The sequence below is a fragment of the Eublepharis macularius genome, chromosome 9 (assembly GCF_028583425.1).
Source record: "Eublepharis macularius isolate TG4126 chromosome 9, MPM_Emac_v1.0, whole genome shotgun sequence".
Classification (NCBI taxonomy): Eukaryota; Metazoa; Chordata; class Lepidosauria; order Squamata; family Eublepharidae; genus Eublepharis; species Eublepharis macularius.
In genome coordinates this window covers 41,917,191-41,944,466 of record NC_072798.1, presented here as the reverse complement: position 1 = coordinate 41,944,466, position 27,276 = coordinate 41,917,191, and the positions used below count along the sequence as shown (strand labels likewise).

The following is a 27,276-nucleotide window of genomic DNA, read 5'->3' as shown; positions in this document are numbered from 1 at the left end:
CCCTTCTCTTTCTTATGCGAAGATAAGGGGACTTGGTTTGGGGGGCCATAACATGGCCCCCCCAAAGTCCAATCGGTCTGAAACTTGGGGGGTTGTTAGAGAGGAGTTAGTGGAAGGTCCCCACCAATTTTGGCTTGATTCGGTGGGAAAATGCCTCCCCCAGGCATCCGGGAAGACGGAGGCATTTTCCCATTGAAAAACCCGAAACAACCCGGGTTATTTTGTTTCGGATAACCCGAAACGTTTCGGGTTTCCCAAAACGTTTCGGATAACCCGAAACAACCCGAAACAAGTTTGTTTCAGGTTTGTTTCGGGTTTCAGAAACCCGAATTGCACACCCCTAGTACTCACTATTTCCCTTCTAAAGTAGGTTTCTTGCAGCGATAGCCACAGGGGTATTTTCAGGCAAATCCTCAGTTTATATTTATTCCATACTCTCAAAATGGCACATCTAACATAATGGTTATTAAATTCTGCAATTTGAGTTCTTCTTTGCCCAAATCCTGTTGTTGTTCCAGTGTTAATTTTGTTGAAGTTTCTGATGACATCTCACCCAGGGTCACTATGTCTTTCTAAGAACTCTCTTAGCATTTTGAACTGAATTCAATATCAATCTTTGTTTTCTGAATGCAAATATTACACGTTCTGGAGCATCCCATCAGAAAGCAATCTTTTTCTGTCTTAATTTTTCAACCAAAAATATATAATCTTTTCTTTTATGCAGGATTCTTACAGGGATTACTTTTAGAACAATCATATCTATATTATCAATTTTTAATTTTCTATTAAAATGTTGCAAAACCTGCTCCTTCACAAGCCTCCTTACAAAGTAAACCAATATGTTTCTTGGAGTATTTCTTGTTCTAGCAAACCTGGAATTGATTCTGTATACTTTATCAGTTTCTGATTGCATCTCTTCCTGCTCACAGTCTAAAAGGTTAGCCAAACCCAGGGCTCATTTTTAGGGGGAATGCACAGGAATGCAGTTCTGGTAGTTCCCCAACGAGGTCACATGTCAGGTGGCCCCGCCCACCTGACTCTTGGCCATTTGGGGCCTGTTTCGGCCTGGATTGGGGCCGAAACAACCCAGATCGGGCCTCTGATGGGTGGTGGATCACTCTCCCACTCAGCAGCGGTCCGATCCTGACCATTTTGGGCCCCTTTTCAGCCCTTTTTTGCCATTTTGGGCCCAATTTTGGCCCTGAATATTCAGGATTGGGTCCAAAACAGCCAGGATAGGTGATGTCAGGGGGTGTGCCATATGCAAATCAGCTATGCTAATGACACACTTCTGGTGATGTTAAGGGGCATGGCATATGAAATGAGTTATGCAAATGAGTTATGCTAATGAGTTCCTCCACCTATTTTTCTACAAAATGACCCCTGGCCAAAACTATAACCATTTTCTCCCTGATATCCTCACCAGCCTCCTCTGAAATTGCTCTATACCTCAAGCAGAATTCCTTCTCTCTCATTTCCAGTAAAGCAAAGTTATCTAGTTCTCTTTCCATCTGTATATCAAAAGTACCCATTTTATTCTCTAGGAAAACTTTTTCATTAATTTGGCTCATATCTGCAACCACATGCTTCATGGAATTTTCCAATTTTTTATCTTGATCTGACATTTCATCTTTTAATTTAACAAACCTTTGATCCATCCTTTATTCAAAAATTTCCATTCCCCCACAATCCTTCCCCAAATGTTCCATCTTATCCTCCATTTGCTGAAACCATTTCTAAATCAAATCCATTGAAACTGTTTTCTCTGAAGATTCATCAATTGATCCCCTTCTGGACATTTTTTTTTGTTGTGGTGGTCATTGTCCAATAGCAGCCAGCAAAGAGCTGCCATGATCACAGTCTGCAGATCCAGCAAGTCTCCTTTTTAATTTCTTCTCAACTCAGATCTCATCACTATGGCAATCAGAGCCTCCATGTTGCAACTTCTCTTATTCTGTTCAGTCTTTAAAAATAAACTGAAGTGTGTTCTCACTGTAGTCTGTGTTTTTTACACAGCAAGTTTGTCACAGGTGTACTTTTGTCTCAAACGCACTTTCATCACCAAGAACATTAAAAATAAATTAAAAAATTAATTTTCCCTCTTCCAATTCAAAGCTTAAAGTTTTACTCAACGTTCATAAGTTGATAAATCTTTAAAGTAATTATTCAGCCAACTTTTTATAGTTCCAAAAAAAAGGGCTTCTCACCAAAGGAATTGCGTCTTTATCTTGGAGAAAATCTTCCTTCGTCCTTGAGATAATTATTTCCATAATTCTTAAAGAAATGAGGGGTGGGCAAGCTTAATGTTCTTAAAATGGCTGCATACAGAGCTCTGAGCTCACCTGAGCCCCAAGATTCCAGGCTGCTCAGTTCAGGAGTAAAACCACTGCGACTTCCGCTCCTGCAGAACACCCCCTCCCCAGCAGTTCTAAGGAATACGTATGAGTAAACTCACAATTGAACCTTTAATCCAGGCAGATTGGCCGGCTGGAGTAGCTTCCTCTCACCAATAATTAGCTGTGTTGCCTCTCCATCTTTGCCGGAGATTTTAGCTCTCCATTTCCCTCACTGGAATCCTCCCATTTGTTGCTTTTGTAAAGAAGACTTCTAATTTTTCTTTTATTTCTTGATCTATTTCACCACACCCATCCCCGCAACTCAAACTAGGAAAGGAAAGGCAGAATCTTAGGAGTGCACAGATCAATTTATTTGGTATATCTGTAAAACAGTACATAGAAAAAACTTCCCCTCGTATGTTAAAATTCTGATGCCACTTTCATAGCACTGGCTTCATAGTGATAAAATCAAAGTTATACGAGTCTGGCAAGCCCTGGTGCTTTGTCTGATTGAAACGTGTCCAGCTGAACACTGGCAGACCCTCCTCCACTGGGGGACCATTGATGGCATATGCTGTAAACTTTGCGGCTGTATAGATGTCTGATACCTGTAAAGAATCACAGGAGATGATTTCATTGCTCAGGAAGTAAAAGGAAGAAAGGGGCCCCTTTTAATTCAGGGATGTAACCAAGTGCATCTGTCATGTCTGCTGCTTAATTTCTGCAACTAGACTGTGACTCAACCCTACAAAATACTCATACAATCTGTCCTGTATCCCTTTCTGTGTGTGCAAAAACCAGCTGTGGTTGCTTAGAGGTTTCAGGGCTCCCACAAACAGGGTTACTAATAGGATTGGAGAAAAATGTTTGCCAAAAATGGCAATATCCATATAAGGGCATAGCTTACACCCAACCAGTTGGTGAGTAGATTTCTTCATTCTCTTTTATAGACACATGCATGTGTGTGTGGAGGGAAAGGAGATATATCTTCAAACTCCACCCAGCAAAACAGCTTGAGTCCTGTACTTCCCTAATTGGTGAAAGGCTGTTGAACAGGTCAACCTTTCAAGGTTTCACAACTACAATAAATATGGTGTAGTAACGTAACAACTATATGAGGGCTAACTTCCCCAAAGAAAACAAGTAAGCAGCTTCACAGGACTGCAGCTGTAGTGTTAGGTGGATCACACGGATCTCTTGTAACACAGAACAAAGTAAAGAAAAATGACACAGTGGTTGTTCTTAAGAAGTAGCTCTAGATATTAATTGTAGATGGTACATTAAGTGTTGCATCATGTGATTGGCTTTCTTAAGATGATCTTTTTGGAGGCAGTATGGTGGGAGATAAAAGATTTGTTCAAGGGTCTGTGGGGGCTTTTAGGAACCCTGGAGACTACCACACTTTATAGAGGAAAAAATGTCTCAGGGAAAATTCCACCCTGTTTTTATGAAGAATTTCTGGTTAAAAATAATGAAAACAGTAAGAAATAGTTATATTTTTTATTTTGTTTTGTTTCATTTATACCCCGCCTTTCTCCCCCATAAGGACCCTAAGTGGTTCATGTCATTCTCTGTTCTTCCATTTTATCATTACAACAACTCTATGAGGAAGGTTGAACTGAATGTATGTGGCCCAAGACCACCTAGCAAGCTTCCATGGCAGAGTGGGGAACTGAACCTGGGTTGCCCAGCTCCTAGTCCATCAGTCTAGGAAGGGGAATAGCATTTGTGTTCTCTATAACTGGCTGGCCACAGAGGTAAGATCAGTGTTCAATAGCTGGAATATGAGTTTGTGGGGGAGATAATGCCATCACTCTGCAAACCCCGCTTTTAAACATCAGTGGGGGAGGGGTGCAATTGCTCAGTGAAAAAACAAAAGCACTCTGTGAATGGATTCTCTGACCACTCTTGGCCTAATCACCTATGGCTTTACTTCAGTGTATTTCAGCTGTAAAACAGCCAGTATCACCTAAATGCTATATCTGCAATATAGTGTTTGCAGGTGTATTATGTGCATTTGACTTGTCCTGTATTGTGTGGTTTTTTCCTCACTGCTTGTGTCACTTGGAGCTTTCTGCCAGAATGTTCTTCTAGATCTGACTTTCTGCTTGTGACATATCTGATGCTCTTTGCACATTGATGTTTTGCTCCATCTGATCTTCCTTAAAGTAGCACTGTTTTCAGGTGCATCCATATGACATTGTCCTCTATTTGTCCTGCTTTTTGTGCCCCCCCCCAACCCACTTTGTTGATATCTTTCCCAAACCTGGGCTGTTTCCGCACGGCTTACCTCAACCCAGAATGCTGAGCAACATGCCGAAAAAAACATGGAAGATCACGTTTTCTCGCGCGAGTTTTGTGCAACATTGCAAAACATTGCAGTGAGTTCCGTGTTTTTTTCAGCATGTTGCGCAGTGTTCCAGGTTGAGGTAAGCCATGTGGAAACGGCCCTGGTTTGATGTAAACTTTTTGGAAAGGTCACAATCAAAGTGCCTTTGGGCTAGTGCGTGGATACGAAAGAGTGTATTTTCTCTGCCTCAGCAAGTGGGCCCACTAGTTCCCACCCACATACATATGCTGGAGGACTTGTTTTGAATTGTTTTTTAAAAAACAAAACAAAAAAACAAACAGGAATTCTTAGATTATTACAGCATTATAACAATCTATTGCCATTAGTTCCCATCTTTTCTTTTAAAAATAAATAATGCACATTTCCCCTTATATCTGTGCAATGAAAAAGACAGATTGCTGTGACTGTTGTTTTTTTTAGTGTTTGTCTGTGTATTCACACTGAAATGTTGTGCCTGCGCAGAATGTGATCTCAGAAACTTGGGAGGAGGGATTGTGCCTATTTTGTAGCTTCATAAGTTTCTGAGATCTCATTCTGTGTAGTCCATCAGTGTGATGCTCAGAGGCCATGAAATAGCAAGGGAAAGAGGCTTTAAAAATTAAAGCTAGGAACTAGTAGGTCATGGCAATAGATAGCTATGCAGGGAGGTGAGACAAGGAAAGTATGGGAAACACTGTGATATGATGTGGTGTGGAAGCTCCACTGCCAGTGTGAATGCTTTGCATTCACAATAGCAATGAGACCCAGGGCTTTTTATCAGTGGGAACGCGGTGGAACAGAGTTCTGGCACCTCTTAAAAATGGTCACATGGCTGATGGCCCCGCCCCCTGATCTCCAGACAGAGGGGAGTTTAGATTGCCCTCCGTGCTGCTCAGCGAGGGCATTTTAAACTTTAAAAATCTCCCTCCTTGTTCCAGCTGACCCAAAGTGACGTCATGGTGCGGTCTTGAGTTCCACCACTGAGTTCCACCTCCTCTTTTCCCAGAAAAAAAGCCCTGATGAGACCTATACAGAGAATCATCTCTCTGTGGAAGCAGTCTGAATCTGGATTGTTTTAGCCCTTCCATTGTCTGCCTCACCACATATGTTGGCAGACATGCCTAGACTCACCCTGTCATGAGCCTAACACTGCACTTGGTATTTATATGATTTACATTGTTCTATTGGAGTACCTTGTATGCTCCATTTAAACACTTTGGTCTGTTTCTGAAAAACCATAACTTTGGTTTCCGAGTAATTAATTATAAGTTTTTCTTCCTTACAATATTCACCTAGACTGTGCAAAAGCCTCTTCAGTCCCATTCTGGTTAAAGTGATCAAAACCATATCATCTGCATATAGTAAGATTGATATTTTTTGCTGATCTAAGGAGGAAGCAATAAATTCAGGGCCTGACAGTCTCTGAACAACGTTGTTAATATATAAATTAAAAAGTAGGGGGGCACCCTTGCTTCACTCCCTTGCTGACAGGGATATCCCGCGTTAGTGAACCCAAAGTGCCCACTTTGATTTTAGCAAATGTGTCTGTATATAACTCCTGAATTAAGAGCAATAGTCTCTTGTCAATATTAGTCTTCTCAAGCTTCTCCCATAAACGGGTTGTATCAATGGAATCGAAGGCCGAAGCTAAATCAACAAAAACTGCATATAAGGCTTTAGTTGGGCCATTCATACTGGAATGGGCTAACTGGTAAAGTGTTTGACAGGAGTCCACTGTACTTTGGCCTCTTCTGAATCCAGCTTGGTGGGGATAATACTATAATACCTTCCTTGCTCCCTTCGCTCCTGAACTCACAATGTGTAAAGCCCTCAAAAACTGAGAAAGTTCTTTCCATCAGTGTACCTCACCTTGAAGAAGCACTTACTGCTTGAAAATTCCATTGAAGCAGATCTAATCAACTCCTTTTCAAACCTTCCCGAAACTGACCAACTAGAGATAACAAGAAGACTGGAATGGCTACGATTAAAGCTCCTGGGCCAGAAGAAGGCTCAACCTATCCAACAGCCACCCAGTTCAATGGGCGACAGCTTTCACACAACTGAGCCAATAAATCCAGCTCCCCGGGCTGTCATTTCACCCTCTATCGTCATAACAGATTACTCTATACATCCAGATGAACCACCCATCAACTTTTCACTGGTCTGCCCCATAGAACTACACTGTACTCTAACAGCCCCTGCAGCTCTCCCCAGAAATGGTTGTATTATCCATGACTCCAAGAGAGAGCTGGATAAAATACTTAATGATTGACAACTAAAGCTCCTGTCATGGAACCTGGGGGGCTGGCATAATAAGTTCTTTGACCCAGAATTCTCTGTATTTTTATGCAACTTCAACATGCTTTTTTTGCAGGAAACCTGAGCCCAGGAGCCTGCTTCTCTAGCTCTCCAGGGTTATAGGGTATTCGCTACACCAGCTACAAAGACTTGCTCCAAGGGACGGGGCAGTGGGGATTAGCTGTTCTGATCTCAGTGGATCTAAATTTAGATATTCAAACGATTGTTACTTTATGTCCTAGTTATTTATAGGTATTACTGATTAACAGCAAACATTTGGGTACTTTTTTGTGTTTAAATGTATACAAATCTCAAGATATTGGGAAATTATGGGACCAATTATTTATGACTTTTGAAAACTTAACCTCTCAATATCCACATTCTGAAATCATTGTATGTGGTGATTTTAATGCCAGGATTGGTCCTGGCAACATAGGTACCTGAAGGAACACTAATACCTTCGTAGCCGAGCAAGCATTCCTACTGGATCGTAATTCAATGGACCCAATAATTAATAAGCCTGGCTTAAAATTTTTAGAGTTGCTCTCTTCATTTAATTTGTATAACTTGCAGGGGTCAAAATTTGACAAATCTGGCGGAGCTTATACCTATTTATCTACACTCTAAGCGAGCACTATAGATTACATAGCGGTCTCTTCTGCCTTATTAGCGCAAGTCAGCTCTTTTGATGTTGGTGATTATTCTGCAAGTGACCATTGCCCTCTAAGGCTTGTAATTAACTGCAATAACCAAGTTTGCTTGTCCCCTTCTCCCGAATCCTCAGTGGATGTTTCCTCGGGTTTCAGGAGACTGAGAGCCAAGCTACAAGTGACGCCTTACACTGGTTGGACACTTGTCAGCTTCATTCAAGTTTTGATGGGAAATGTAGGCATCCTGGTTTTACAGCTTGGCTCTCCATTACAGCTGCAAGAACAGGATGCCTAAATTTCCCATCAAAACTTGAGGGAAGCTGACACGTGTCCAACCTGTGTCAGGTGTCACTTGTAGCTTGGCTCTCAGGTGGACTGAGCAGTTGTACAGTACCATCGCATCAGCCTTGAATAATGCCACTCTTATAACCGCCCGACAATTATTACTTCAACCAGCTGGAAATGTGATGAAAAATTATGAAAAGATAATTCAAACCCTCAAACCTCTTCTTGTGAATAATAAAATCCCTAAACAGCATTCTTACCCTAATAATGGCTAGTTTGATCAAGAGTGCAGAGCCTTTAAAAGGAATCTAACTAAGCAGGCAAGACTAGCCCATCCCTACAAGGATGCTCCTAGAATCCAACAACTAATAAAGCTTAGAACTCAGTACAAATGCTTGCTTAAAAATAAGAAAGCTTCACATGCCAGGCTTTTATGGGGAGAATTGGCTCAAGCTGTTTCAGAGAAGGAAGCTTGCTTTTGGGAACTGGTACCTCCAAGCCTAGGCAGATCTTCTCAACTTGAGGCTCAAATTTCAGGGGAAACTTGGCATGCACACTTTTCTAAAATGGACAAATCCATTGCACTTACTCACAAGATGTCAGATGATAAGAAGCTGGTGAATGGGTTTAAGAATTCTGCCTTAGTCTGTTTACCATCACCTGAGTGGCCCCCTGTGACAGAAGCTGAGGTAGAATCTTTAGTTCATCTCTGGCCTCTGGTAAAGCTCCAGGTGAGGATTTGATTCCCATTGATCTAATAAAGGCATTTCCCAGTTGGTGGAATCTGATTCTAGCCAAATTATTCTCTCAAATTAACAACTCAGGCAAATTTCCCGTAGGTTGGAAAACCAGCATAGTGATCCCCATCCACAAAAAAGGAGACAAAACTAATCCGCATAATTATCGTCCCATAAGTCTCCTTGATACCACATCAAAACTTTATGGAAGGTATTTGCTTCAAACATTAGAAGACTGGGCTAATGATAACCTAACACTGCACTTTGAACCACGAAACCGAAGGCTTGTTGAAGGACAGAAATCTTTTTGTTACCCTTTAGACAAGTAATCAGCCACATTTTGCAAAAGCTGGTAAATATTTCCTTATGCAAACCCATCTGGCTTGTGGCTGGATTTGACTTGAGGAGAAAAATCTATGGAATGTCAAGCAAAGCTCAGCCTTTGGTCAATAGGCTGAAGAACTTCAATTTCCCCTTCTGTTGCCTCTGTTGTCCAGATCACAGTATAAGCCCAGATCTACCCTTGCCTTCAACAGTATCATCATCCTTGAAGCCTCATTAGTTGGAGCCAAACACAGGCTAGACTGAGTCAGTTTGGGCATGCATCAGACAGTCAGTTAGCAGGGCCAACATGAGATAAACCGATCCCTTAAAAGCTACAGTAGGAACAGCTACAATGAAGAACACCTGCTTGGTCACTGCTGTGGGGGCAGGTTTGGGTAAGAACCAAAGGTACAGCCAGGATCTCCTTGGCCTCTTCTGGGACTTGGACTCCTTGGGAGGAGGCAGAGCCTTGTTTTGGGTAGCATGGCCCTGTGCAAAGGAATAAAAGGGGAGGGAGGAAGCAGGCACTCTCCACACTGGGAGGGAGATGACCTGAGAGAGGATGAGGTGGTTGCAATCCCCACCAAGGCCAAGCTGAGCTCTCTCTTTTTCACAATGGGCTTAATCACAGGAGTGGCCATTAGGGGAAAAAAAACACCTCGCCCCAGTGTCGGGGTAGTGAAGATATGGCAGCACCTCGCATCTGTGTCCTTCCTTAATGAGCCATCCTTACTGACAGCAGACAGCAGTGCAAATTCTGGATCTATCACCCTCTCCAAAAGCAATTGCCCGTACTTCAGAACAATGCAAAACTCTCACCTATTTTATACAGCAAATTTCTCCTGCCTTTTGTTCAGTTTTCAGTACAAGTTCACAAACTCCTACTATTTCTTTCTCTCTTCCTCCATTCTCTACTCTAACAGAGTTACTCCAGTCTAAGCCCATTGAAATCAAAGTAAAAGTAAAAGTCAGCAAATAACAATAAGCTATCAGAATGTATAGTTGTTGTCTCACTTCCAACAGATTCTTTTGACTGACAAAGAAATGTGATCTTTGTTCTGTGCTGAATAGTTCCAAGGTACTAAAAAAAACCCCGTGTTTTTTTCCTTACAATAGGCTCGCGTGGCAACAGTGAGGGGATCTACAACAAACCAACCAAACCAAAGATGTATGGAGAGCTACACCGGCCTCAATTACCTTGTGTATATGCCTTTCCCCATTCTCTTCCTGTCAAATGTAATAATACTGGGTTATTAAAACTATTTAGTTTGTATATCATTTGATAGGGAAAGAAATGCAAAGAAAAGGACTTAAATTGCATGAAATACATGCAGATGCTTAGGTGTCTTTACCTTTGGATTATTAGCATGTCTTATGGAAATATTTGGGCTACACACACACACACACACACACACACACACACACACACACACACACACACACACGTATGTATGGAACAGATTTCCTTTACCTATACCCTCCTTTTCTTCTCAATGAGGAACCTAAGTGGTTTATAACATTTTCCTTGCCTCCATTTTATTCTCACAACAACCCTGTGAGGCAGGTTAGGCTGAGAGTCTGTGACTGGCTCAAGGTCACCCAGCGAGCTTCCACGGCAGAATGGAGAGTCATACGCAGGTCTTAGATCTGTACATGGAACCAGTAAAAGGAACCCAAATGCTTTTTCTTCTATTAAAATCAGGCATGCAGGGGTCAAACTCTGACTGGGTCCAAATGCAAAAACTGTTTTCAAAAGCTGAAACAGCCCCATGGAGTCACCATCTGCCCTGCTGGGGCAAAACTATGCTTACCCCAAAAGGCAAATACTAGTACCATGTAAGTTATCAACCTCCAGGTGAGTTCTCAAGTTATCCCGGAATTACAACTGATCTCCATACTACAAAGATTGCTTCCTTTGGAGAAAACGGCAGCTTCAGAGGACAGACTCTACATTATGACATCACATTTCCAGTGAGTCACCTCTCCTCCCCAAAATCTGCCCTTTCCTGGCACTGCCCCCAACTCTCCAAGAATTTCCCAGGCTGGAGCTGGCAACCCTAGTTTCAGGGGACTGTTTCAGGGCAGGAAAATGGTGTGGAAGGGGAGGGATTAAATCCTCCCCACACTTTGGTGCAGTGGTCCCAATAAGAATCAGAACCCTGATATTTACAAGAAAAATATCAGGAAATTCCGAGTGTCTGATAAGTTCTGCCCTCAGGGATCAAAATGTTTTTGGACAGGCCCTGCTTACCTAAATTGTTTGACCTCACGCAAAAAGATGGAGGTTGATTCCAAGAGGCAAAAGAAGGAATCGTGTAAATAGATATGGCAAATAGATATGGCCCAAGCAGAACATTGCGTATACCTATCAAGAGCCAGAACCTGACATTTTATAACCATTTACTTCAAAAGCTACTTGATGGATCAGCTGACACATCTGGACAACTTGCCAAGATATTTCTTTAAAGTTTCTCTTGACCTTACTGCTTAGGCAGGACAAGGTCATATAACAGGACAGAGAAGAAAGAATCTTAAGACAGAAAACTAGGCAGGTTATAGGATTTAAACACTGGAGATTGTGCTGGCACTGGCTTCCCTAGAGTAAAGGTTAAGCACGAAGTTGCTATAAACAGTAGTGGTTGTAACATGAAACTCTAGAAGTTCACAAGTGGCCAGACTTCACAGCCCAATACACATCAAGGACTTATATCCAGTTCTTATAGTACTTTTTGCTGTTGGCAATATGCCTGGCTTATGGACTGCCAAATTACTCCAAATTCCCCATGTATTTCCAAGAATGAAAAAATAAACTGAAAATTTACTCAGCTGTGAATTTGCTAGCACCCATAATTCCAGATGCATGTAAGGGGATGCTGTAAGTGTGTGAAAGAGGGGGAGAAACCAACAGAACACATTTTTGCTTCTCCCACTTCCTCCCAAACAGCATCTCTAAGTAAGCCATTTCTTCTTATAGTTTTTACCTTAGAGTCATAGCAGCCAGCTGGAGTTGGATATCGGAGGTTCAAATCCTCCCGGCAACAAATGGTATTACAGGGATTGTGCCTTGCATAGGGATCTTTCTTGTAGTCTACAAAGTAAAAGGAACAGAGTAGTTGAGTAATTCTAGACATACCCATCCACTGCAAAGAACCAAAACCTTTCTTTAATGTGGGGGAGAATATTAACTTCATTCATTCATTCATTCATTCATTCATTTGATTCGATTTATATTCCACCCTCTCCACATCAGCAGGCTCAGGGCGGATTACAATTAATACACTAATATAAAATACAAATACCTTTAAAACCAATAACACTCCTTAAATATTTAAAAACACACAACAAACAATACAGCAGCAGATTTTAAAAAGATATATAGCAGCAGATTCCTCCAGGAACCACTGCCCAACCACCTCCAGAAATATATGGCAAAGGCTAGGTGGTAGATACCCTTTGTAGGTGGCTGGCAGGGAGGCCCTAAGTGTCAACTATATGCCTGGCGGAACAGCTCTGTCTTACAGGCCCAGCAGAAGGATAGCAAATCTGGCTGGGCCCTGATCTCTTTAGACAGAGTGTTCCACCAGGCTGGAGCCAGGACCGAAAAGGCCCTGGCTCTGGTCAACGCTAAACGGGCCTCCCTGGGGCCACGGACCACTAACAGCTGTTTATCACTGGATCGAAGCATCCTCCAGGGCTCATATGAGGAGAGGTGGTCCCATAGATATGCCGGTCCCAGTCCACATAGGGTTTTATAGGTTAGTACCAAAACCTTGAATCTGATCTGGTACTCCACCGGTAACCAATGCAGCTGGTGCAGTACCGGTGTTATATGTGCAGTGCAAGGCACTCCGGTGATGACCCGCACCGCTGCATTTTGGACCAGTTGCAACCACCAGATCAGGTTCAATGGAAGCCCTGCGTAGAGCGTGTTACAGTAGTCAAGCCTAGAGGAGACCATTGCTTGGACCACTGTAGTTAAGTCACGAGTCGAGAGAAAGGGGGCGAGTTGCCTGGTCTGTCAAAGATGGAAAAATGATGACCTGGCAACCGCCATGATCTGGGCCTCCATTTTCATTTACACCTTAAACATACTTTAAGGATAAGCACAAATATCAGGTGAAATGTGAACCAACATTTAACCCTGGTATAAAATTTAGACAATAGCTTAGGGTGGAATTCAAATTATTTTGCTGTTTGTTTCAAAACCCACATATGCCAATAATAGTTTGTACAAGCATCTGTTCTGTGCTCCAAAGAAACTCCTTAACACTTTTGTTGTCCTAAAAATGATATCAACTGAGGAAGGGCGTTTGGAAGGCTTCCCCTCACACAGTCAATGTTGTTCATAGAAGAGAGCAACAAGTGCAGTGATGATGAACTTCTTTTCTTTGGAGCACTGAGCAGTTAGGTCCAGATACTTTTTTTCTGCACAGAGGCAAGAAAAGGGAACCAAACTACATTTCAAGAAAAAATCAGATTATGCAGAAATTTACACACTTTATTCAGCTGGCTGTAACTTGGAATGGGAGAGCTGGGATGCTGCGTTCTGTGATAAATATTAAACATAATGCGGTTATACAGCACAATGGTGAACATGTAGAATGCATACAGCTCTAGCTAGTTACAGGACTAGATATTTACAGACATAGTTGCAACAGGGTTCTCAAGATTCACTGGGATTTACTGTGATGATTCCAAGATCTAGAGAAACTGAACAATGCAGGGCCCCTTAAGCACTGCTTACCTGCTCCCGGAACGCTGCGAAATATCGCGCAAAAAACGTGGAAGATAGCATCTTCTCGCAAGAGTTTTGCACGTCATCATGCAAAACTCTCGCAAGAAGACACTATCTTCTGTGGGTTTTGCGTGAAATTTCGCAACGTTCTGGGAGCAGGTAAAAGGGCCCAGGTTACTTCCTCAGAAGCAAAAAGGTTTGATGAGCTCTTGGTCTGATATTAGGAAGACACTAATTTTAAGTGAAATTTTGGCTCCCATCTCTCTAGAAGGAATTTGAAAAATTGTATCTATTTAAAAATATTTAAGCTTCAGAAAATTATCTTGTTCTGTTTTGTTCCACAACATAATAGTAGAGAAGAACTCTCTCTTATTACAATTTTCTGGACATTACCTGAAAAATATTTGCAGGTATAGACCATGGCAGCCAAGTGCTTTGTAGCAAGGCTTGTCATTTGTAGGATGGGGGAATGTTTAAGAAAAAGAAAAATTACATACTGTTGTATCTCATTATGTGCTTCATGGTTTCCATGTCTGTCACTGTTCCCTGGTCCCGTCGGAAGATTTTTGCTCTGGGAGCCATATCATATGAAAAATCCAAGCCATATTTTTTAACATACTCTGTATATCCACTCATATTGTAGATAGTTTCATGGAAAGGGATGTTGTAAGAAGGCCAGTAACCTGCAAATTGAGTAGATACAGTTGTTTTGCACACCAGCTACATTGCTTCAAACATCTGAATTTCAAAGAGATGCTATTCTGTCTAAAGAACTCATTATCATTTCTTTCTTTATTTGCCTTGTTTATAGTCCATCTTTCTCATTGAGACTCAAGGTGGATTACACTGTGTGAGTTAGTACAGTCAATTTTAAGGACATTTCAATAAACAATGTAATAGGGAAATCAGACATCTGTCCAAGCTTAGAAGAATAGGAAAACAAACTTGTGGAATATGCAGTAATGGTGAAATTAACAGCTTATTTGAGAAACAGATCAATTATAAATTTTGAGAAGAGATGGAGTGTGTATTATGCAAACAGAAGACAAATTTAGGAAATGTAAAAGAAGAATGAGAATAAGCTCTAAATGAAACACCTTGAATATAAATGTAATTCCTTACGTATTTTGATATATTATCTATTTGATCAAAGTTGTATCGGCTATATAGAAGTGGCGAAAGTATGTAATAATGACAATGCAGCAATGATGAAATTAATAATGTAGTTGCAAAACAGATTAGCTATGAAATTTGAAATTTAAAATGTTGCATATAAATATATCCTAACATAAGTATTATTGCATCTTATAGAAAGAAATTTAATGAAGAGGATGTTGGGGAGCTATATATATTCTGGTATATATAATTATTTCTGATTTACACAACTATGTTATATAATCTCTTTTTTCTTTCTGTATCCCCCTTACTATTATTCTACTTTTCAAAATAAAAATGTATTACAAAAAAATAAACAATGTAATAGGGTCTATAAATGCAAATTTACAAGGATTTAAAACTAGCAGAAATCTAATACAGAGTTGGAGAAATGCTGAAACAGAGCATCAGCAATTCTAAGAAGGATACATTAATCAACATAAAACAACCTAGAACTACCCAGTAGGATATACACAAAGGAACAGATAGTAAACAATAGCACATAGTAGCAAAGTCTATGGTCCCTATCCCTTTACTTCTGCATCCTTCTGAGATTGCTTCCTCACAGTACAGCTCTTCTATCTGAGTAAAAGAAGCCCTCCTGAATAATTCAGTTTTGCATCACTTACGGAAAACCAGAAGAGTGAGAGCTTTCCTCTTCAGGTAGGTCATTCCATAAGGTGGGGGCCACAACAGAGAACACATGTGTACATCTCACTTGCCTGCATTTTATGGTTTTCTTACAGCCTTTTTGTTTCTGATGGTAGAAACCTTTTAATTACTGCTTTTATGTGATTTATCTCTGTTTTAAAGTATATTTAATTGTGTATGAGTTATTACTGTTGTGACCCACCCTGAGCTTGCTTGAGGGGAGGGTGCGATATAAATGGAAACAAACAGGGCTTTTTTTTCAGCGGGAACATGGTGGAATGGAGTTGCAGCACCTCTTGAAAATGGTCACATGGCCGGTGGCCCCGCCCCCTAATCTCCAGACAGAGGGGAGTTTAGATTGCCTTCCGTGCCGTGTGGAAGGTAATATAAACTCCCCTCTTTCTGGAGATCAGGGGGTGGGGCCACTGGCCATGTGACCATTTCCGCCGAGGGCAATATAAGCTTTAAAAAACTCCCTCCTTGTTCCAGATAACCCATCTATTCCCAGAAAAAAAGCCCTGCAAACAAATAAATAAATAAATTTTGCCCATGTGCAAGGTGGCACCTGCAGAGGGCCCTGTACAGATGAGTGAAGCTGCCATGGAGAACATAGAGAGGCGGTCATATAGATATACCGAACCATGAAAATCTAGGGAATATGGTAGAGTTTGGCAGCAACAGATCAACATAAATCAACACAGATCAACAGCCATAAGCATGCCCCCCACCCCAATTTCTTGGTGAGTGTTGTGTCCTGGAAAAAGCAGCACTATATACAGTTGGCCTCTAGATTGGCCTGGCATTTCTAATGGCCCTCTGCCAGTCTGAGGGCCTTGACATGTACCCAACCCTGCTGACTCCTGATGCTGGCCTTTGCCTGAAGCTACAAAGAATTCCAGAATTCAACAAAAAAGAGAAAAAATTGTTTCCATTTGAGCAATACCCATCATCTTCTATAGTTCCCCAAATAACTGGATTCATATTTGGTGATCTTCTGACGAGCAGGAATTGCCAGCCACCTTTACTCACAGAAACACCAACTTGGAACACCTAATATGTTACCTAGATCATTTCTAATAAGTAAAACTGAAGAAAATGTCAACAGGTCTTAGTAGAAATCTAACTCTAGAACTCCTGGGGAAGTCGTTACCTTTACGGAGAATATTTGTCTGATCAGAATATTCCACATGTTTGGGGATTTGTTCAATGACATAGAGAGCTCCGTCATCAATACTCTTTTGCAATGTGACCTTGTTTGTATCCAAGACCATATACTGATTATTATAGGTACCTACAGGGCAGGGAGGAGACAATTAAATACAGCACTACTTTTAGGGTAATAATATATAACAGGTTCCACCTTAATAATACCAACCAGAGTTTTGTTTTGCAAAGGTTTGAGCCCAAGTTTTTCCACAGTCTGCCATCATGTTGGCAATACGGACTCTCTGCCATGCAAAGAGACTCTCTGGTACCACTTGTTTAAACAGAGACTGGTTGAATATGCTGTTTGTTGTCTGCAGCATTATTAAGCCATTGCCAAGTATGTAAAAGTCATCCATTGATGCCAAAGTACCTGGATACAAGATAAAAGAATACTTGTTATTTACAAGTGGGCACTTCACAGCTTTTTAGTTCTTTTTTCCAGGATTTTTTAAAAAAAGAATAATAGCCTTATTTCTCAAAGGGTGATGCCACCATTTATTCATATCATTTGTGAACAACTTAAGAGTACACAAGAGTTGCTTGCAGAATGTGAGGCAGTGCAGGACAAGCAGACCACGAGAGCATCCAAGGTGAGAGAAAGATTTCTCTGATCTTCACTCAGAGAATGGCAAGGGGAGTGGCTCCTAGTCAGGGCAACCCACTTACGGCAGTGAAATTTCCTTCAGGATAAGCAGGCATCCAAATTTTAACTTCTCAGCAGCAGTGCAGCTTCCCCTTGAGCATGGTATACTGGATGTTGCAATTTAGATGAAGCCACAATTAGTGGTATGATATGCTTTTCATCCTTTTGTGCATAGTTAAATTTCTATGGTCTGCCCATAATGCACCGAAAAATATTACATGAGTTAGAAAAGATAAATGAAGAAGTATCTTTCGGTTAAACGTAGAAGTCTGACTTCATTTCCATTTTGAGCACCACCATTACGATGAACTTCCTATGTGACCTTGAACATGACTGATTATCTTTTAGAAATAAGTAAAAGCAGTAAGCACATAGTAACCAAATCAGAAAGTATCCACATAATTTCCTACATAAGCGTATTTACTAGTTCCATGTTTAATTTTAATTCCACGCACATCTTACTCTCTCACACACACATTCCTCTGTACGAGCCTACCTACACTAATCATCTGATAGAATGGGCTCTGGTTCACAAAATCTTCTGCCATAATAAATTTGTTACTCGTTAAGGTACCATAAGACTCTTTGTTTTGGCTTCAACAGCTTAATTTGGTTCCCCCTCTGAATCCATCTGTATTTCACTGATATTCTGTTACAGAAATTACTTCTAGAAAACAGTAGGAAAAATTCAGTATCAACAAGAAAAGACATTCAAATAGAAATAAAAACTACAGGCATTGGCAGCTATATGAAGTTCTGCTCGATCAGCTTTATGTTGTGTTCCATATGTATGGGTTTATGAGAATTTGATGTAATTTAAATTGCCTCTTTACATGTTTATCTACTTCATTTGTAAGCCTCTCTCCTCTCTCTCTCTCTCTCTCTCTCTCTGTTACCAGCAGCCCTCAAACAATTTTGCATGAGCTCCATAATTCTAGCAAAGCTAACAAAAGTGCTTCTGATTACATCTTCTGAACACAAGCCAGCATGCCACTCAGCAGATGTTGCAGGGCTTGCAACCTTATTCATCACAGCCTTATTAATTAATGGTAACAGTATTTCAAACAGGCCCCAGACGGCCAGACTTGATCAGAAACAACTGCCTGAGCTGGAAATGATGTAAACACAAACTATAACAAAACACAGTGTCTATCTCCAAGAACACATATTCCCATTTACAATATAACAGAGTGCAGTAAGGTAAAATCTGGGGAGGCTACAACACTAAAGCCACTAAGCCTGCACAAAGTACTCTAGCCAAGTTACTTTAAAGCTCCACCGGCACAACTACCTATGCAGGGCAGAGTGGAGATTTGATTCTGGGTCTCCCAGATCCCGGTCCCAACACTCTTAACCATTACATCCCAATGGCATGCAGAGGTTACTTCTTCTACGTGCTACAAACATTCTTTCTGAATTCAAGAATGGTAGCTTGTTAATCTCTTGTAGCACTAACAAACAATAACAGTCTTGTAGTACCTTAAAGGCTAACAGGTTTACTGTAGAAGTTTTCATGAGTTAGAGCCATTCCTCAGAAGCAGGAAGCATTGCCCTTTGCTGGCAGAAAAATACAGAAATGATTACACCCAAAAGAAAATATTACTAAGCAATCCAAGAAATAAGAATGTTTCATTACTATGCAGAGTACAAATGAAACCAAGAGCCAATTCAAACAGTAAATGATCCAATTAGAGCAGGTAAGGGCCTCTCCCAAATGGTGATGGTTCAGCAAAGCAAGATGAATAGTGTATATGAATCTCTAGAGAGGACCCATTACTTTCTCTAGTGAACTAGCCATTACTATTGTTTCTTTAAGCCATCTTTGATGGATGCAGTTGGAGATCTTCCTTGTAACTTTGTAATCTTTATTATTGAATAATTGTTAAGTCTATCATAAAGGTCTAGGGAGGCTGACATGCACACCAGCAGTTTAAAAATACTTCTGTTTTTAATGCCTCTGTGATGGATAGGAGAAAATTCTGCCCTCTTTTCTTCCCCATTGAGCTCAAACCAATAAGATTTGAAATGTTGAATGGGATGGGCAGCAGTGGGGCCAGGGTTTTCAGCACCCGCAGCCGGCCGGTGGGCTGGGCACCCCCACGCGCACGCGCGCACACACGCACTGGCCTGCGTGATGACGTCACATGTGATGTCATCAAGGGAGTGCGCGCACCACCGGCCCAATCGCTGCGGCAGGCAGCTGGGATGGCGCATGGGTGGCCTCCGAGCTCTCCCGCTCGGTTGCCCTGCGCCACCGCAGACGCCTGCCTGCGGCTGCTGCACCCAACCAGGGGCATGTGCTGGTGGTGGCAGCAGCGCAGGGCAGGATGGCTAGGAGGCTGCAGCTCTGTGGCACGCGCTCCCGCCCCCCACGCCTCCTCCGGCACCCCCTCCGGCACCCCGTGCCCTGAGGCCACCACCTACCTGGCCCCAATGGACGTGCTGGCCCTAGGGATGGGAGGGGAGGCAGGAGCTGAGGGAGTTTAACATCCAACAACCCATGGAAGAAAGGACAGTGGGGTTTTTGGAGGGAGAATGGAGAGGAGGTATCCTGAAATAGGTAGGGAGTCCAATAGGGACTTCAGAGTATTGCTTAGACAGGTACAGTTTGGGCACCTAACTGGTCTGTAATTTCCTGGTTCCCCTCTGGAGCCCGTTTTGAAAGAGCTCCAAACAATGTTTGTATTGGCCTACCCTTTGTAATTTGCCTTGAATCTCAGCAAGAAAGGTGGGTTATAAATGAATGAATGAATGAATGAATGAATGAATGAAACATCAGCTACTCTCCATTGTCCTAGTACAGTGGCTAATTTTAGCGATGTTACATATAAGGGTTACTAGATAAACAATCTCATATTTGAGTTCCCTAAGAACTCCAGGTCCATCAAGACTTGGAGACATATGGGTTTTTTAATTTCCCCAGTACAGATGCAAAGTGAATACAGATGCCAGTTTGGTGTAAAGATTAAGACTGGCAGTACTCTAATCTGGAGAACGGGGTTTGATTTCCCACTCCTCCACTTGAAGCCAGCTGAGTGACCATGGGTCAGTCACAGCTTCTCAAAGCTCTCTCAGCTCCATCTACCTCACAGGGTGATTGTTGTGGGGATAATGATAACATATTTTGTAAACCGCTCTGAGTGGGCATTAAGTTGTCCTGAAGGCTGGTATATAAAACGAATGTTATTATTATTATTTTAACAATCTGCTCTTAAATTCTCTTCTTGCATGCCTAATTATTAACATACACTTTTTGTGCCAAAACCCTGTACTCCTACTCACTTCATGGGGTAAACCTTCCTCTTTAAATAAGTAAAGTTACTTAAATAAGTAAAGATACTTAAATAAGTAAAGTACTTATTTACTTACACTGCATGCCTTTACTTTATAACTCCTCAGATAAATTATATTTGATTATTCTATCATATTCTCACTTCAGTCTTACTTGTCCAAACGTATGTTGGATCCCTGTCACTTTAACAATGATTTCCAAAAATAGGGTGTAGTGGTCTGAGGCCCAGATTTGAGCAAGTTTCTCTCGAGATGAGCACTGAAGCCTAAGTCAGCACTTCCTGTAAGAACAGGAAAGGGTGGCAGCATAGGACAAGTCTGTTTCCCGCCTGCCTATAGTCCAAGGAGCTGAGGCAGGATAGAAATTGTTTGAATAAATAAACTAAATAAATTGGATCTTTGTGGGACTTGCAAAGATCCAATGGAAAGTGGGTTCATTCACACAGAACATGAATTTAGCATCAAGAACAGATCACACACTGACAGTGCAATCCTAAGAAGAGTTACTCTAGTTGAAGCCCATTGAAATCAGTGGGCATAGGCTGGAGTAAGTCTGCTTGGAATTGCACTGTAAATCTATGGCTGTTTTTGTAGTGTAAAATAAGACAAAAGTCCAGTGACACCTTAAAGATTCACATTATTCCAGCAAGAGTTTTTAATGAGATAGCTCATGCTGGAATAAATGCTGTTAGTTTTTAATGTACCACTGGATTTCTGTTTTATTTTGCTACAACAGGCTAATGCAACTAGCCCTCTGAAATTATATTGTACAGTGCCATCTAATCAAAATGTTCTAGTCCTGGAATACAGAGCAGTTAATTTTTCAAGACTATCCAGCTGGGCTTTTTTTCTGGGAAAAGAGGTGGTGGAACTCAGTGGGTTGCCAGCACAGGGGGCAACTCTTGGCAGGAGGTAGTGCCCCTGGTACCACATGCACATGTGCAAAGTGCGTGTACGCTCCCAGGACTGCACAATGACGTCACTTTGGGCCAGCTGGAACAAGGGGGGAGTTTTTAATGTTTAAATTGTCCTCAGTGAAAATGGTCACATGGCTGGTGGCCCCGCACCAATCTCCAGACAGAGGGGAGTTTAGATTGCCCTTCGTTCCACTGCGTTCCAGCTGAAAAAAAGTCCTGCTCTCCAGCACACAAGGAAAAGTCCTACATTCAGACACTGCCACTGCACTTGGAGCCCGGTTCACACATCTGATTACCTGGGTAGCTGCTGAATGAGGCACGGCCTGACCTTGTTTCTGGATTATTAATCTTGAAGTCCCAGTGCTTAAATATTCTCAATGTGGCTGCATATGTAAACCAACTGGAATGAGCAAAGTAGATGTTCTCATACCCAGGAAGGACCTAGGAAAGAGAAAGAGAGGGGAAAACCTGCTCTATCTAGAATCCTCTTAATCAGCGGCAATCAACATCTTGTATACTATAAAGTCTAGCCATCCTATTAATTTTTTCTTTCTAAAGGGATTAGCATGAAAACAGTCAAATCTTGAATAAGTCGGATTTTCTCTGTTAAATTTTGTTCACCAAGATTTCCAGCTGTTTGTCTGAAAGTAGGTAGTAGAGTGGGAATCCTAAAACTTCAATGTATTTCAGATTATTTTCTCTTTCATTGTTTGCAGTTACATATGTACATGCTTAAATTACATGTCAGAGTTCCCACTGTATGCTGTCATTTTTCCAGCAGAAATATATATCATTTTGTTGTTTCTTAGAACATCCTTCACAGAAAAATGTATACTTCAAGTTATCTGCTGTTTGGTTCCCAACTAGATGAGCTTTGATTCAAATTATTGTCCTAACATCTTGAGATCATTCAGGAGCCATTGTGGTTAGGATATGTCTGGCATTTACTCTAGGATTATTTAGAGCTATTTCAATGATAGGAGAGAATAGCCTGAGGCAATCTACATATATTTTGGATGATAGTTTAGACCAGGGGTACACAGCTCATCTAAGCAGGTCATAAGGAATCTTGACTGGAGATACATAGAACACCCCATAATGCAAAACAGCTTATTATGGCCCATGTATGCAAACACAAGCCCCTTGGATGCAACAGGGAAATTTCCTATGGGAGAGGAGAGTCAAAATATCTCTCTCCAGCTATTCTTTAGGCTGACAGCCATCATTCAGACCCTCTCACACACACCCCAGAAAATTCTCCATCACATCTCAGGCACTTGTGTTTGCAAGTGCCTGAAATTCATCAGAGATGCAGTGAAATTAACAACAGTCCCTCATTATTTCTTAATGTCGTTGATTTTTCTGTTTGGTTTAGTTATAACAATTACATTAACCAATTTTGTCTGTTTGCATCAGACTCTGATTAGCATCTATCTAATGCTCATCCTTATCTACAGAGTCCACAAATACAAGGAAGAAATGGTGAACAGTTCTTGGGGGCCCTAAAGGTGGAAAGTGTTGTCTCACCTTGATCAGAGCTGAACAATGCCCCATATCCCATCGGTATCTCACATGGCCGCTCGGTAAAACATTATAGTCCATCTCTGCTGAGTGTGAGAATAATGAAGGAATTAAGTCAAGCAGATCTCCAGCTGCACTCAGGAAATGGACCTCAAAGACAGTGAGAGGCTGGAAGGAAAGAGAGATAACAAACATGCATGCTTAAACTCAGGTTTACATATGAAGGGTAAGAGATACCTATGAATGAACCACATTTTTGTGGGTTGTTTGAAAGAGAATGTGGTCTAGTGATTAGCATTGGCCAGGCCACACCTGAAGTATTGTGTACAGTTCTGGAGGCCTCATTTCAAAAAGGATGTGAACAAACTGGAACAGGTACAGAGGAGAGCAATCAAGATGATCAGGTACTTGGAGACCAAGCCCTACGAGGAAAGACTGAGGGACTTGGGAATGTTCAGTTTGGGGATGAGGAGGTTGAGGGGAGACATGATTGCTCTATTTAAGTATTTAAAAGGTTGTCACTTAGGGAGGGAAGGGAACTGTTCCTGCTAGCAACAGAGGACAGGACTCACAATAATGAGTTTAAACTACAGGATAGAAGGTGCCAGCTGGATGTTAGGAAAAACTTCTTCACATTGACTGTAATTCAGTGGTAGAATCAGCTGCCTAGGGATGTGGTGGGTTCCCCCTCATGGGAATTTTCAAGGTGCAGCTGGATGAATACTCGTCAGGGATGTTTTAGGCTGTTCCTGCATTGGGGGCAGGGGGTTGGGCTAAATGGTCTATAAGGTCCCTTCCAACTCTATGATTCTATGATCTATGATTCTATGACTAGAATAATGGAAGTCCAGGTTTGATTATCCATTTTGCTATGGAAGCTTGCTGGGAGACCTTGAGTCAGTCATACTCTCTTATCCTAAGTTACCTCACGGGGTTGTTGTGAGAATAAACTGAAGGAAAAGAGAACACTGTAAGCCACTTTGGATCCCAACTGGGGGGGGGGGGTGGACCTCTGTTTTTCCATCCATTTCTAGCAGGCACAATTCATCAGAAAATAAAACTAAGAGCCTCAAAACTGGCCATCAGGTTTATGAAGATTTTGGGAACAGCAGTGTGAAACACGAAGGGAATTGGAACATGCTGGCCTGCATTATCTCAAGAAGCCCCACTCCCATGTTATTTGCAATAGAAGCTAAGGGTTTTTGCATGGCAGACAGAACTCATCAGAAAATAAAGCTAGGACGATGATGGGACTTGCAGTTCCAAAAATGAAGGAAAGTGCAACATCTGATTCCTGACACAGATACACTCCTGAGTATCCCTCTGGTATTGCAATGGAAGCAAACATTTACCCACTAGAAGCCAGGAAGGGCAGGCAGCATTGACAGGAGCTTGAAAAATATCCTCTCTGTTCTGAAATAACAAGAGCTTATCAACTTCCCTATCAAAGCCTGTGTGGTTAGTGTGTCTAACTAGGATCTAAGAGATCCAGGTCTGAATCCCTGCTATGGAAGGCTGCTAGGTGACCTTGGACCAGTTACACTCTCTCAGCATAATGTACCTCAAAGGGTTGTTGTGAAGATAAAATGGAGGACAGGAGAAGTATGTGAGCCACTTTGGGTACCCATTGGGGAGAAAGGCAGCTCAGACTGGGAGGATAAAATATATCCCCTCCTTTACAAAACAAAGGAGGTTTAAAAATCTACCTGAATGATCAGAGCCAGTGTGGTATACCGATTTGTGTCCCTGACTATGATCTAGGAGATCCAGGTTCAAATCCCACCTCTGCCACAGAAGCTTGCTGGGTGACCTTGGGCAAGTCATACATTCTCAGCCTAACTTACCTCACAGGGTTATTGTTGTGAGTATAGAGGAGAGGCCTCCACTTAGATACGCACCTTAACTGGGTGAGGGGGTTTGAGTGTGTCAATGAAGCTGAGAGCAACCATCAGGAGCATAGGCTTGGACAACAGCCTAAACTCCGGGAAGAGTCACTCAAGGCAGAATGGTCAAAGCTGAGACACCAAACTAAAATGCATCCCCTCCCCCCCTTTTCAGGAATCAACAGTCACATCAGCAGAAGAGAATTGAAAGTTCCAGTGGTGATGGGAGTGGAAGAATTCTTGAAGGTTAGCTACTGGGCAGCAGTAGTAGTGGAAGGTGACGCTTGGGGAGGATCTTTCACAGACAACATCAGTGTCACTTTAGCTAACCCTGGTTAGCACTGTGCAGAAGAAGGAAATGGTAAACCACTTCTGCTAATCTCTTACCTTGAAAACCCTATGATAAGACAATCCAAAATTTAAAAAGATATAGTACTGGAAGACAGGGCCCCCAGGTCGGATAGCACTCAATTGGCTACTGGGGAAGAGCCGAGGACAAGTACGAATAGCACTATTCTTAATGACAGGACTGGATTAAAGCTGAAAGGACACCCAGTTGCAGACATGAATAGATGCAAAAGGAACATCCAAAGCTGTGCAACACACATAATAGGAACATGGAACATGAAAAGTATGAAGCCAGGTAAGCTAGAAATCGTAAAACAAGAAATGGAACATTTAAACATTGCAGTCCTGGGTGTGAGTGAACTAATGTGGACCGACTCAGGACATTTTCAGTCAGAAAACCACGAAGTGTTTTACTGGGGAAATGACAAACTCAAAAGAAATGGTGTTGCTCTAATAGTGAGGCGAGACATAGCACAAGCAGTCAACAGCTACAACGCAAAGTCTGACCGAGTAATATCAATCAGACTTCAGGGAAGGCCTGTTAACATAACCATCATGCAAGTTTATGCTCCAACTACACATGCTGAGGAAGAAGAAATCAAAAACTTTTATGCAAGTGTCCAAGAAAAAATTGATCATACAACCTAAACAAGCTACGCTGATAATCATAGGTGACTGGAATGCAAAAGTAGGAGACAAAATAGAATCAAACATAGTTGGAAAATTTGGACTAGGATCACAAAATGAAGCAGGAGAGCGACTCATAGAATTACACAATTTTAAAGCTGACAAGGAAGAAATTGAAATTGTTCTTCTATTCCTTGGCTCAATCATCAACCAAAAGGGAAACTGCAATAAAGAAATCAGAAGAAGATTGAGACTTGGAAAAGCAGTTGTGAAGGAGCTAGAGAAGATCCTTTAACGATGTCTCTCTGGGAACCAAGATTCCCCATTACTATGTATGGATATGAAAGTTGGACAGTGAAGAAAGCTGACAGGAAGTATGAAATACAGAGGAGGAGGAGGGTAAAAATAATATTGTGAAGAAAATACTGATCATTTTACAGCATTCTTCAAGTTACCTTCCTCCTCTGTATTTCATACTTTCATCTGATTATTAGGAAACAGGAAATCCAAACTCTTGCTTCATATATACCGCACAATAAAAACAGTATGCTAGAGTGGATTTGCTAACCAAATCATTGCATAGTCATGCAATATTGAAAAAATAACTTTACTTTTCAGTACTTTTCTACCATTACCCTTCAGTACTACTCAACAATATTTCTAAATTGTAAAAAAACTAGATCACAGAAGGCGAACTGAACTTTTTGAAAGGAAAGATGGTGCTTAAATGCTTATGCATGCCCCTTGTGAGAAACAAATTACTGAAACTAGGGCTTTTTTCCTGGGAAAAGAGGTGGTGGAACTCTCTATTATCACACGCGCGTGCTCCCGGAAATGCATGGTGTGATGATGTCACTTCTGGAAGTGACGCCACTTCCCGGAAGCAACGCTGCTTCCCGGAACCCAACACAATGCATTACGTCGAGATAAATGTTAGTAAGCTTGGAATATTACACTATTATGAGAAAGGGCTTTTTTCCTTTCTGTGTCCTCTACAAAAAGTGAAATCTTCCATTCCCTTTCCCAAACATTTCATTTCTTTGGAACCATATTTTAAAATATGCAAGAAGTAGGGGGCCTCTAAAAATCCAAACCCCATCTCACAAATCTAAATTCTAACAGATTCCCTCTGCCAGCGAAGAAAAAAAAATCCAAAATTCTTTCTCAAAATTCCCTAGAGTCTGAAATTCCTAACCTAATGAATATTGAATTTTCAAAATTTCAGGGAGGGTTTTGCTTTACTGGAGAAATTTAAAGGAAGATACTCAACTTTAGCTGCATTAGATCTATACTTAGTTTAAAATGGCTTTTTTTTGTTGCCTGCCAACTCTACCTTACCA

At 41.5% G+C, this 27,276-nt stretch overlaps 1 protein-coding gene across 2 annotated transcripts in view; it reads right to left on the bottom strand.

Annotated features, from left to right (window-relative positions):
• Positions 1 to 2,685: 2,685 nt before the first annotated feature.
• The window catches only part of PLBD1 (phospholipase B domain containing 1), a 64,194-nt gene continuing 39,603 nt past the window's right edge, over positions 2,686 to 27,276 (bottom strand). For both annotated transcript variants that reach the window (XM_054989266.1, XM_054989264.1), the window contains exons 5-11: positions 23,085 to 23,246; positions 21,854 to 21,998; positions 16,876 to 17,076; positions 16,651 to 16,791; positions 14,192 to 14,377; positions 11,941 to 12,047; positions 2,686 to 2,944 (exon numbers count right to left, since the gene is read on the bottom strand). In XM_054989266.1, coding sequence (XP_054845241.1) covers positions 2,777 to 2,944; positions 11,941 to 12,047; positions 14,192 to 14,377; positions 16,651 to 16,791; positions 16,876 to 17,076; positions 21,854 to 21,998; positions 23,085 to 23,246 — 1,110 coding nt within the window. In that variant the 3' untranslated portion in view covers positions 2,686 to 2,776. The remainder of the gene's footprint in view (positions 2,945 to 11,940; positions 12,048 to 14,191; positions 14,378 to 16,650; positions 16,792 to 16,875; positions 17,077 to 21,853; positions 21,999 to 23,084; positions 23,247 to 27,276) is intronic.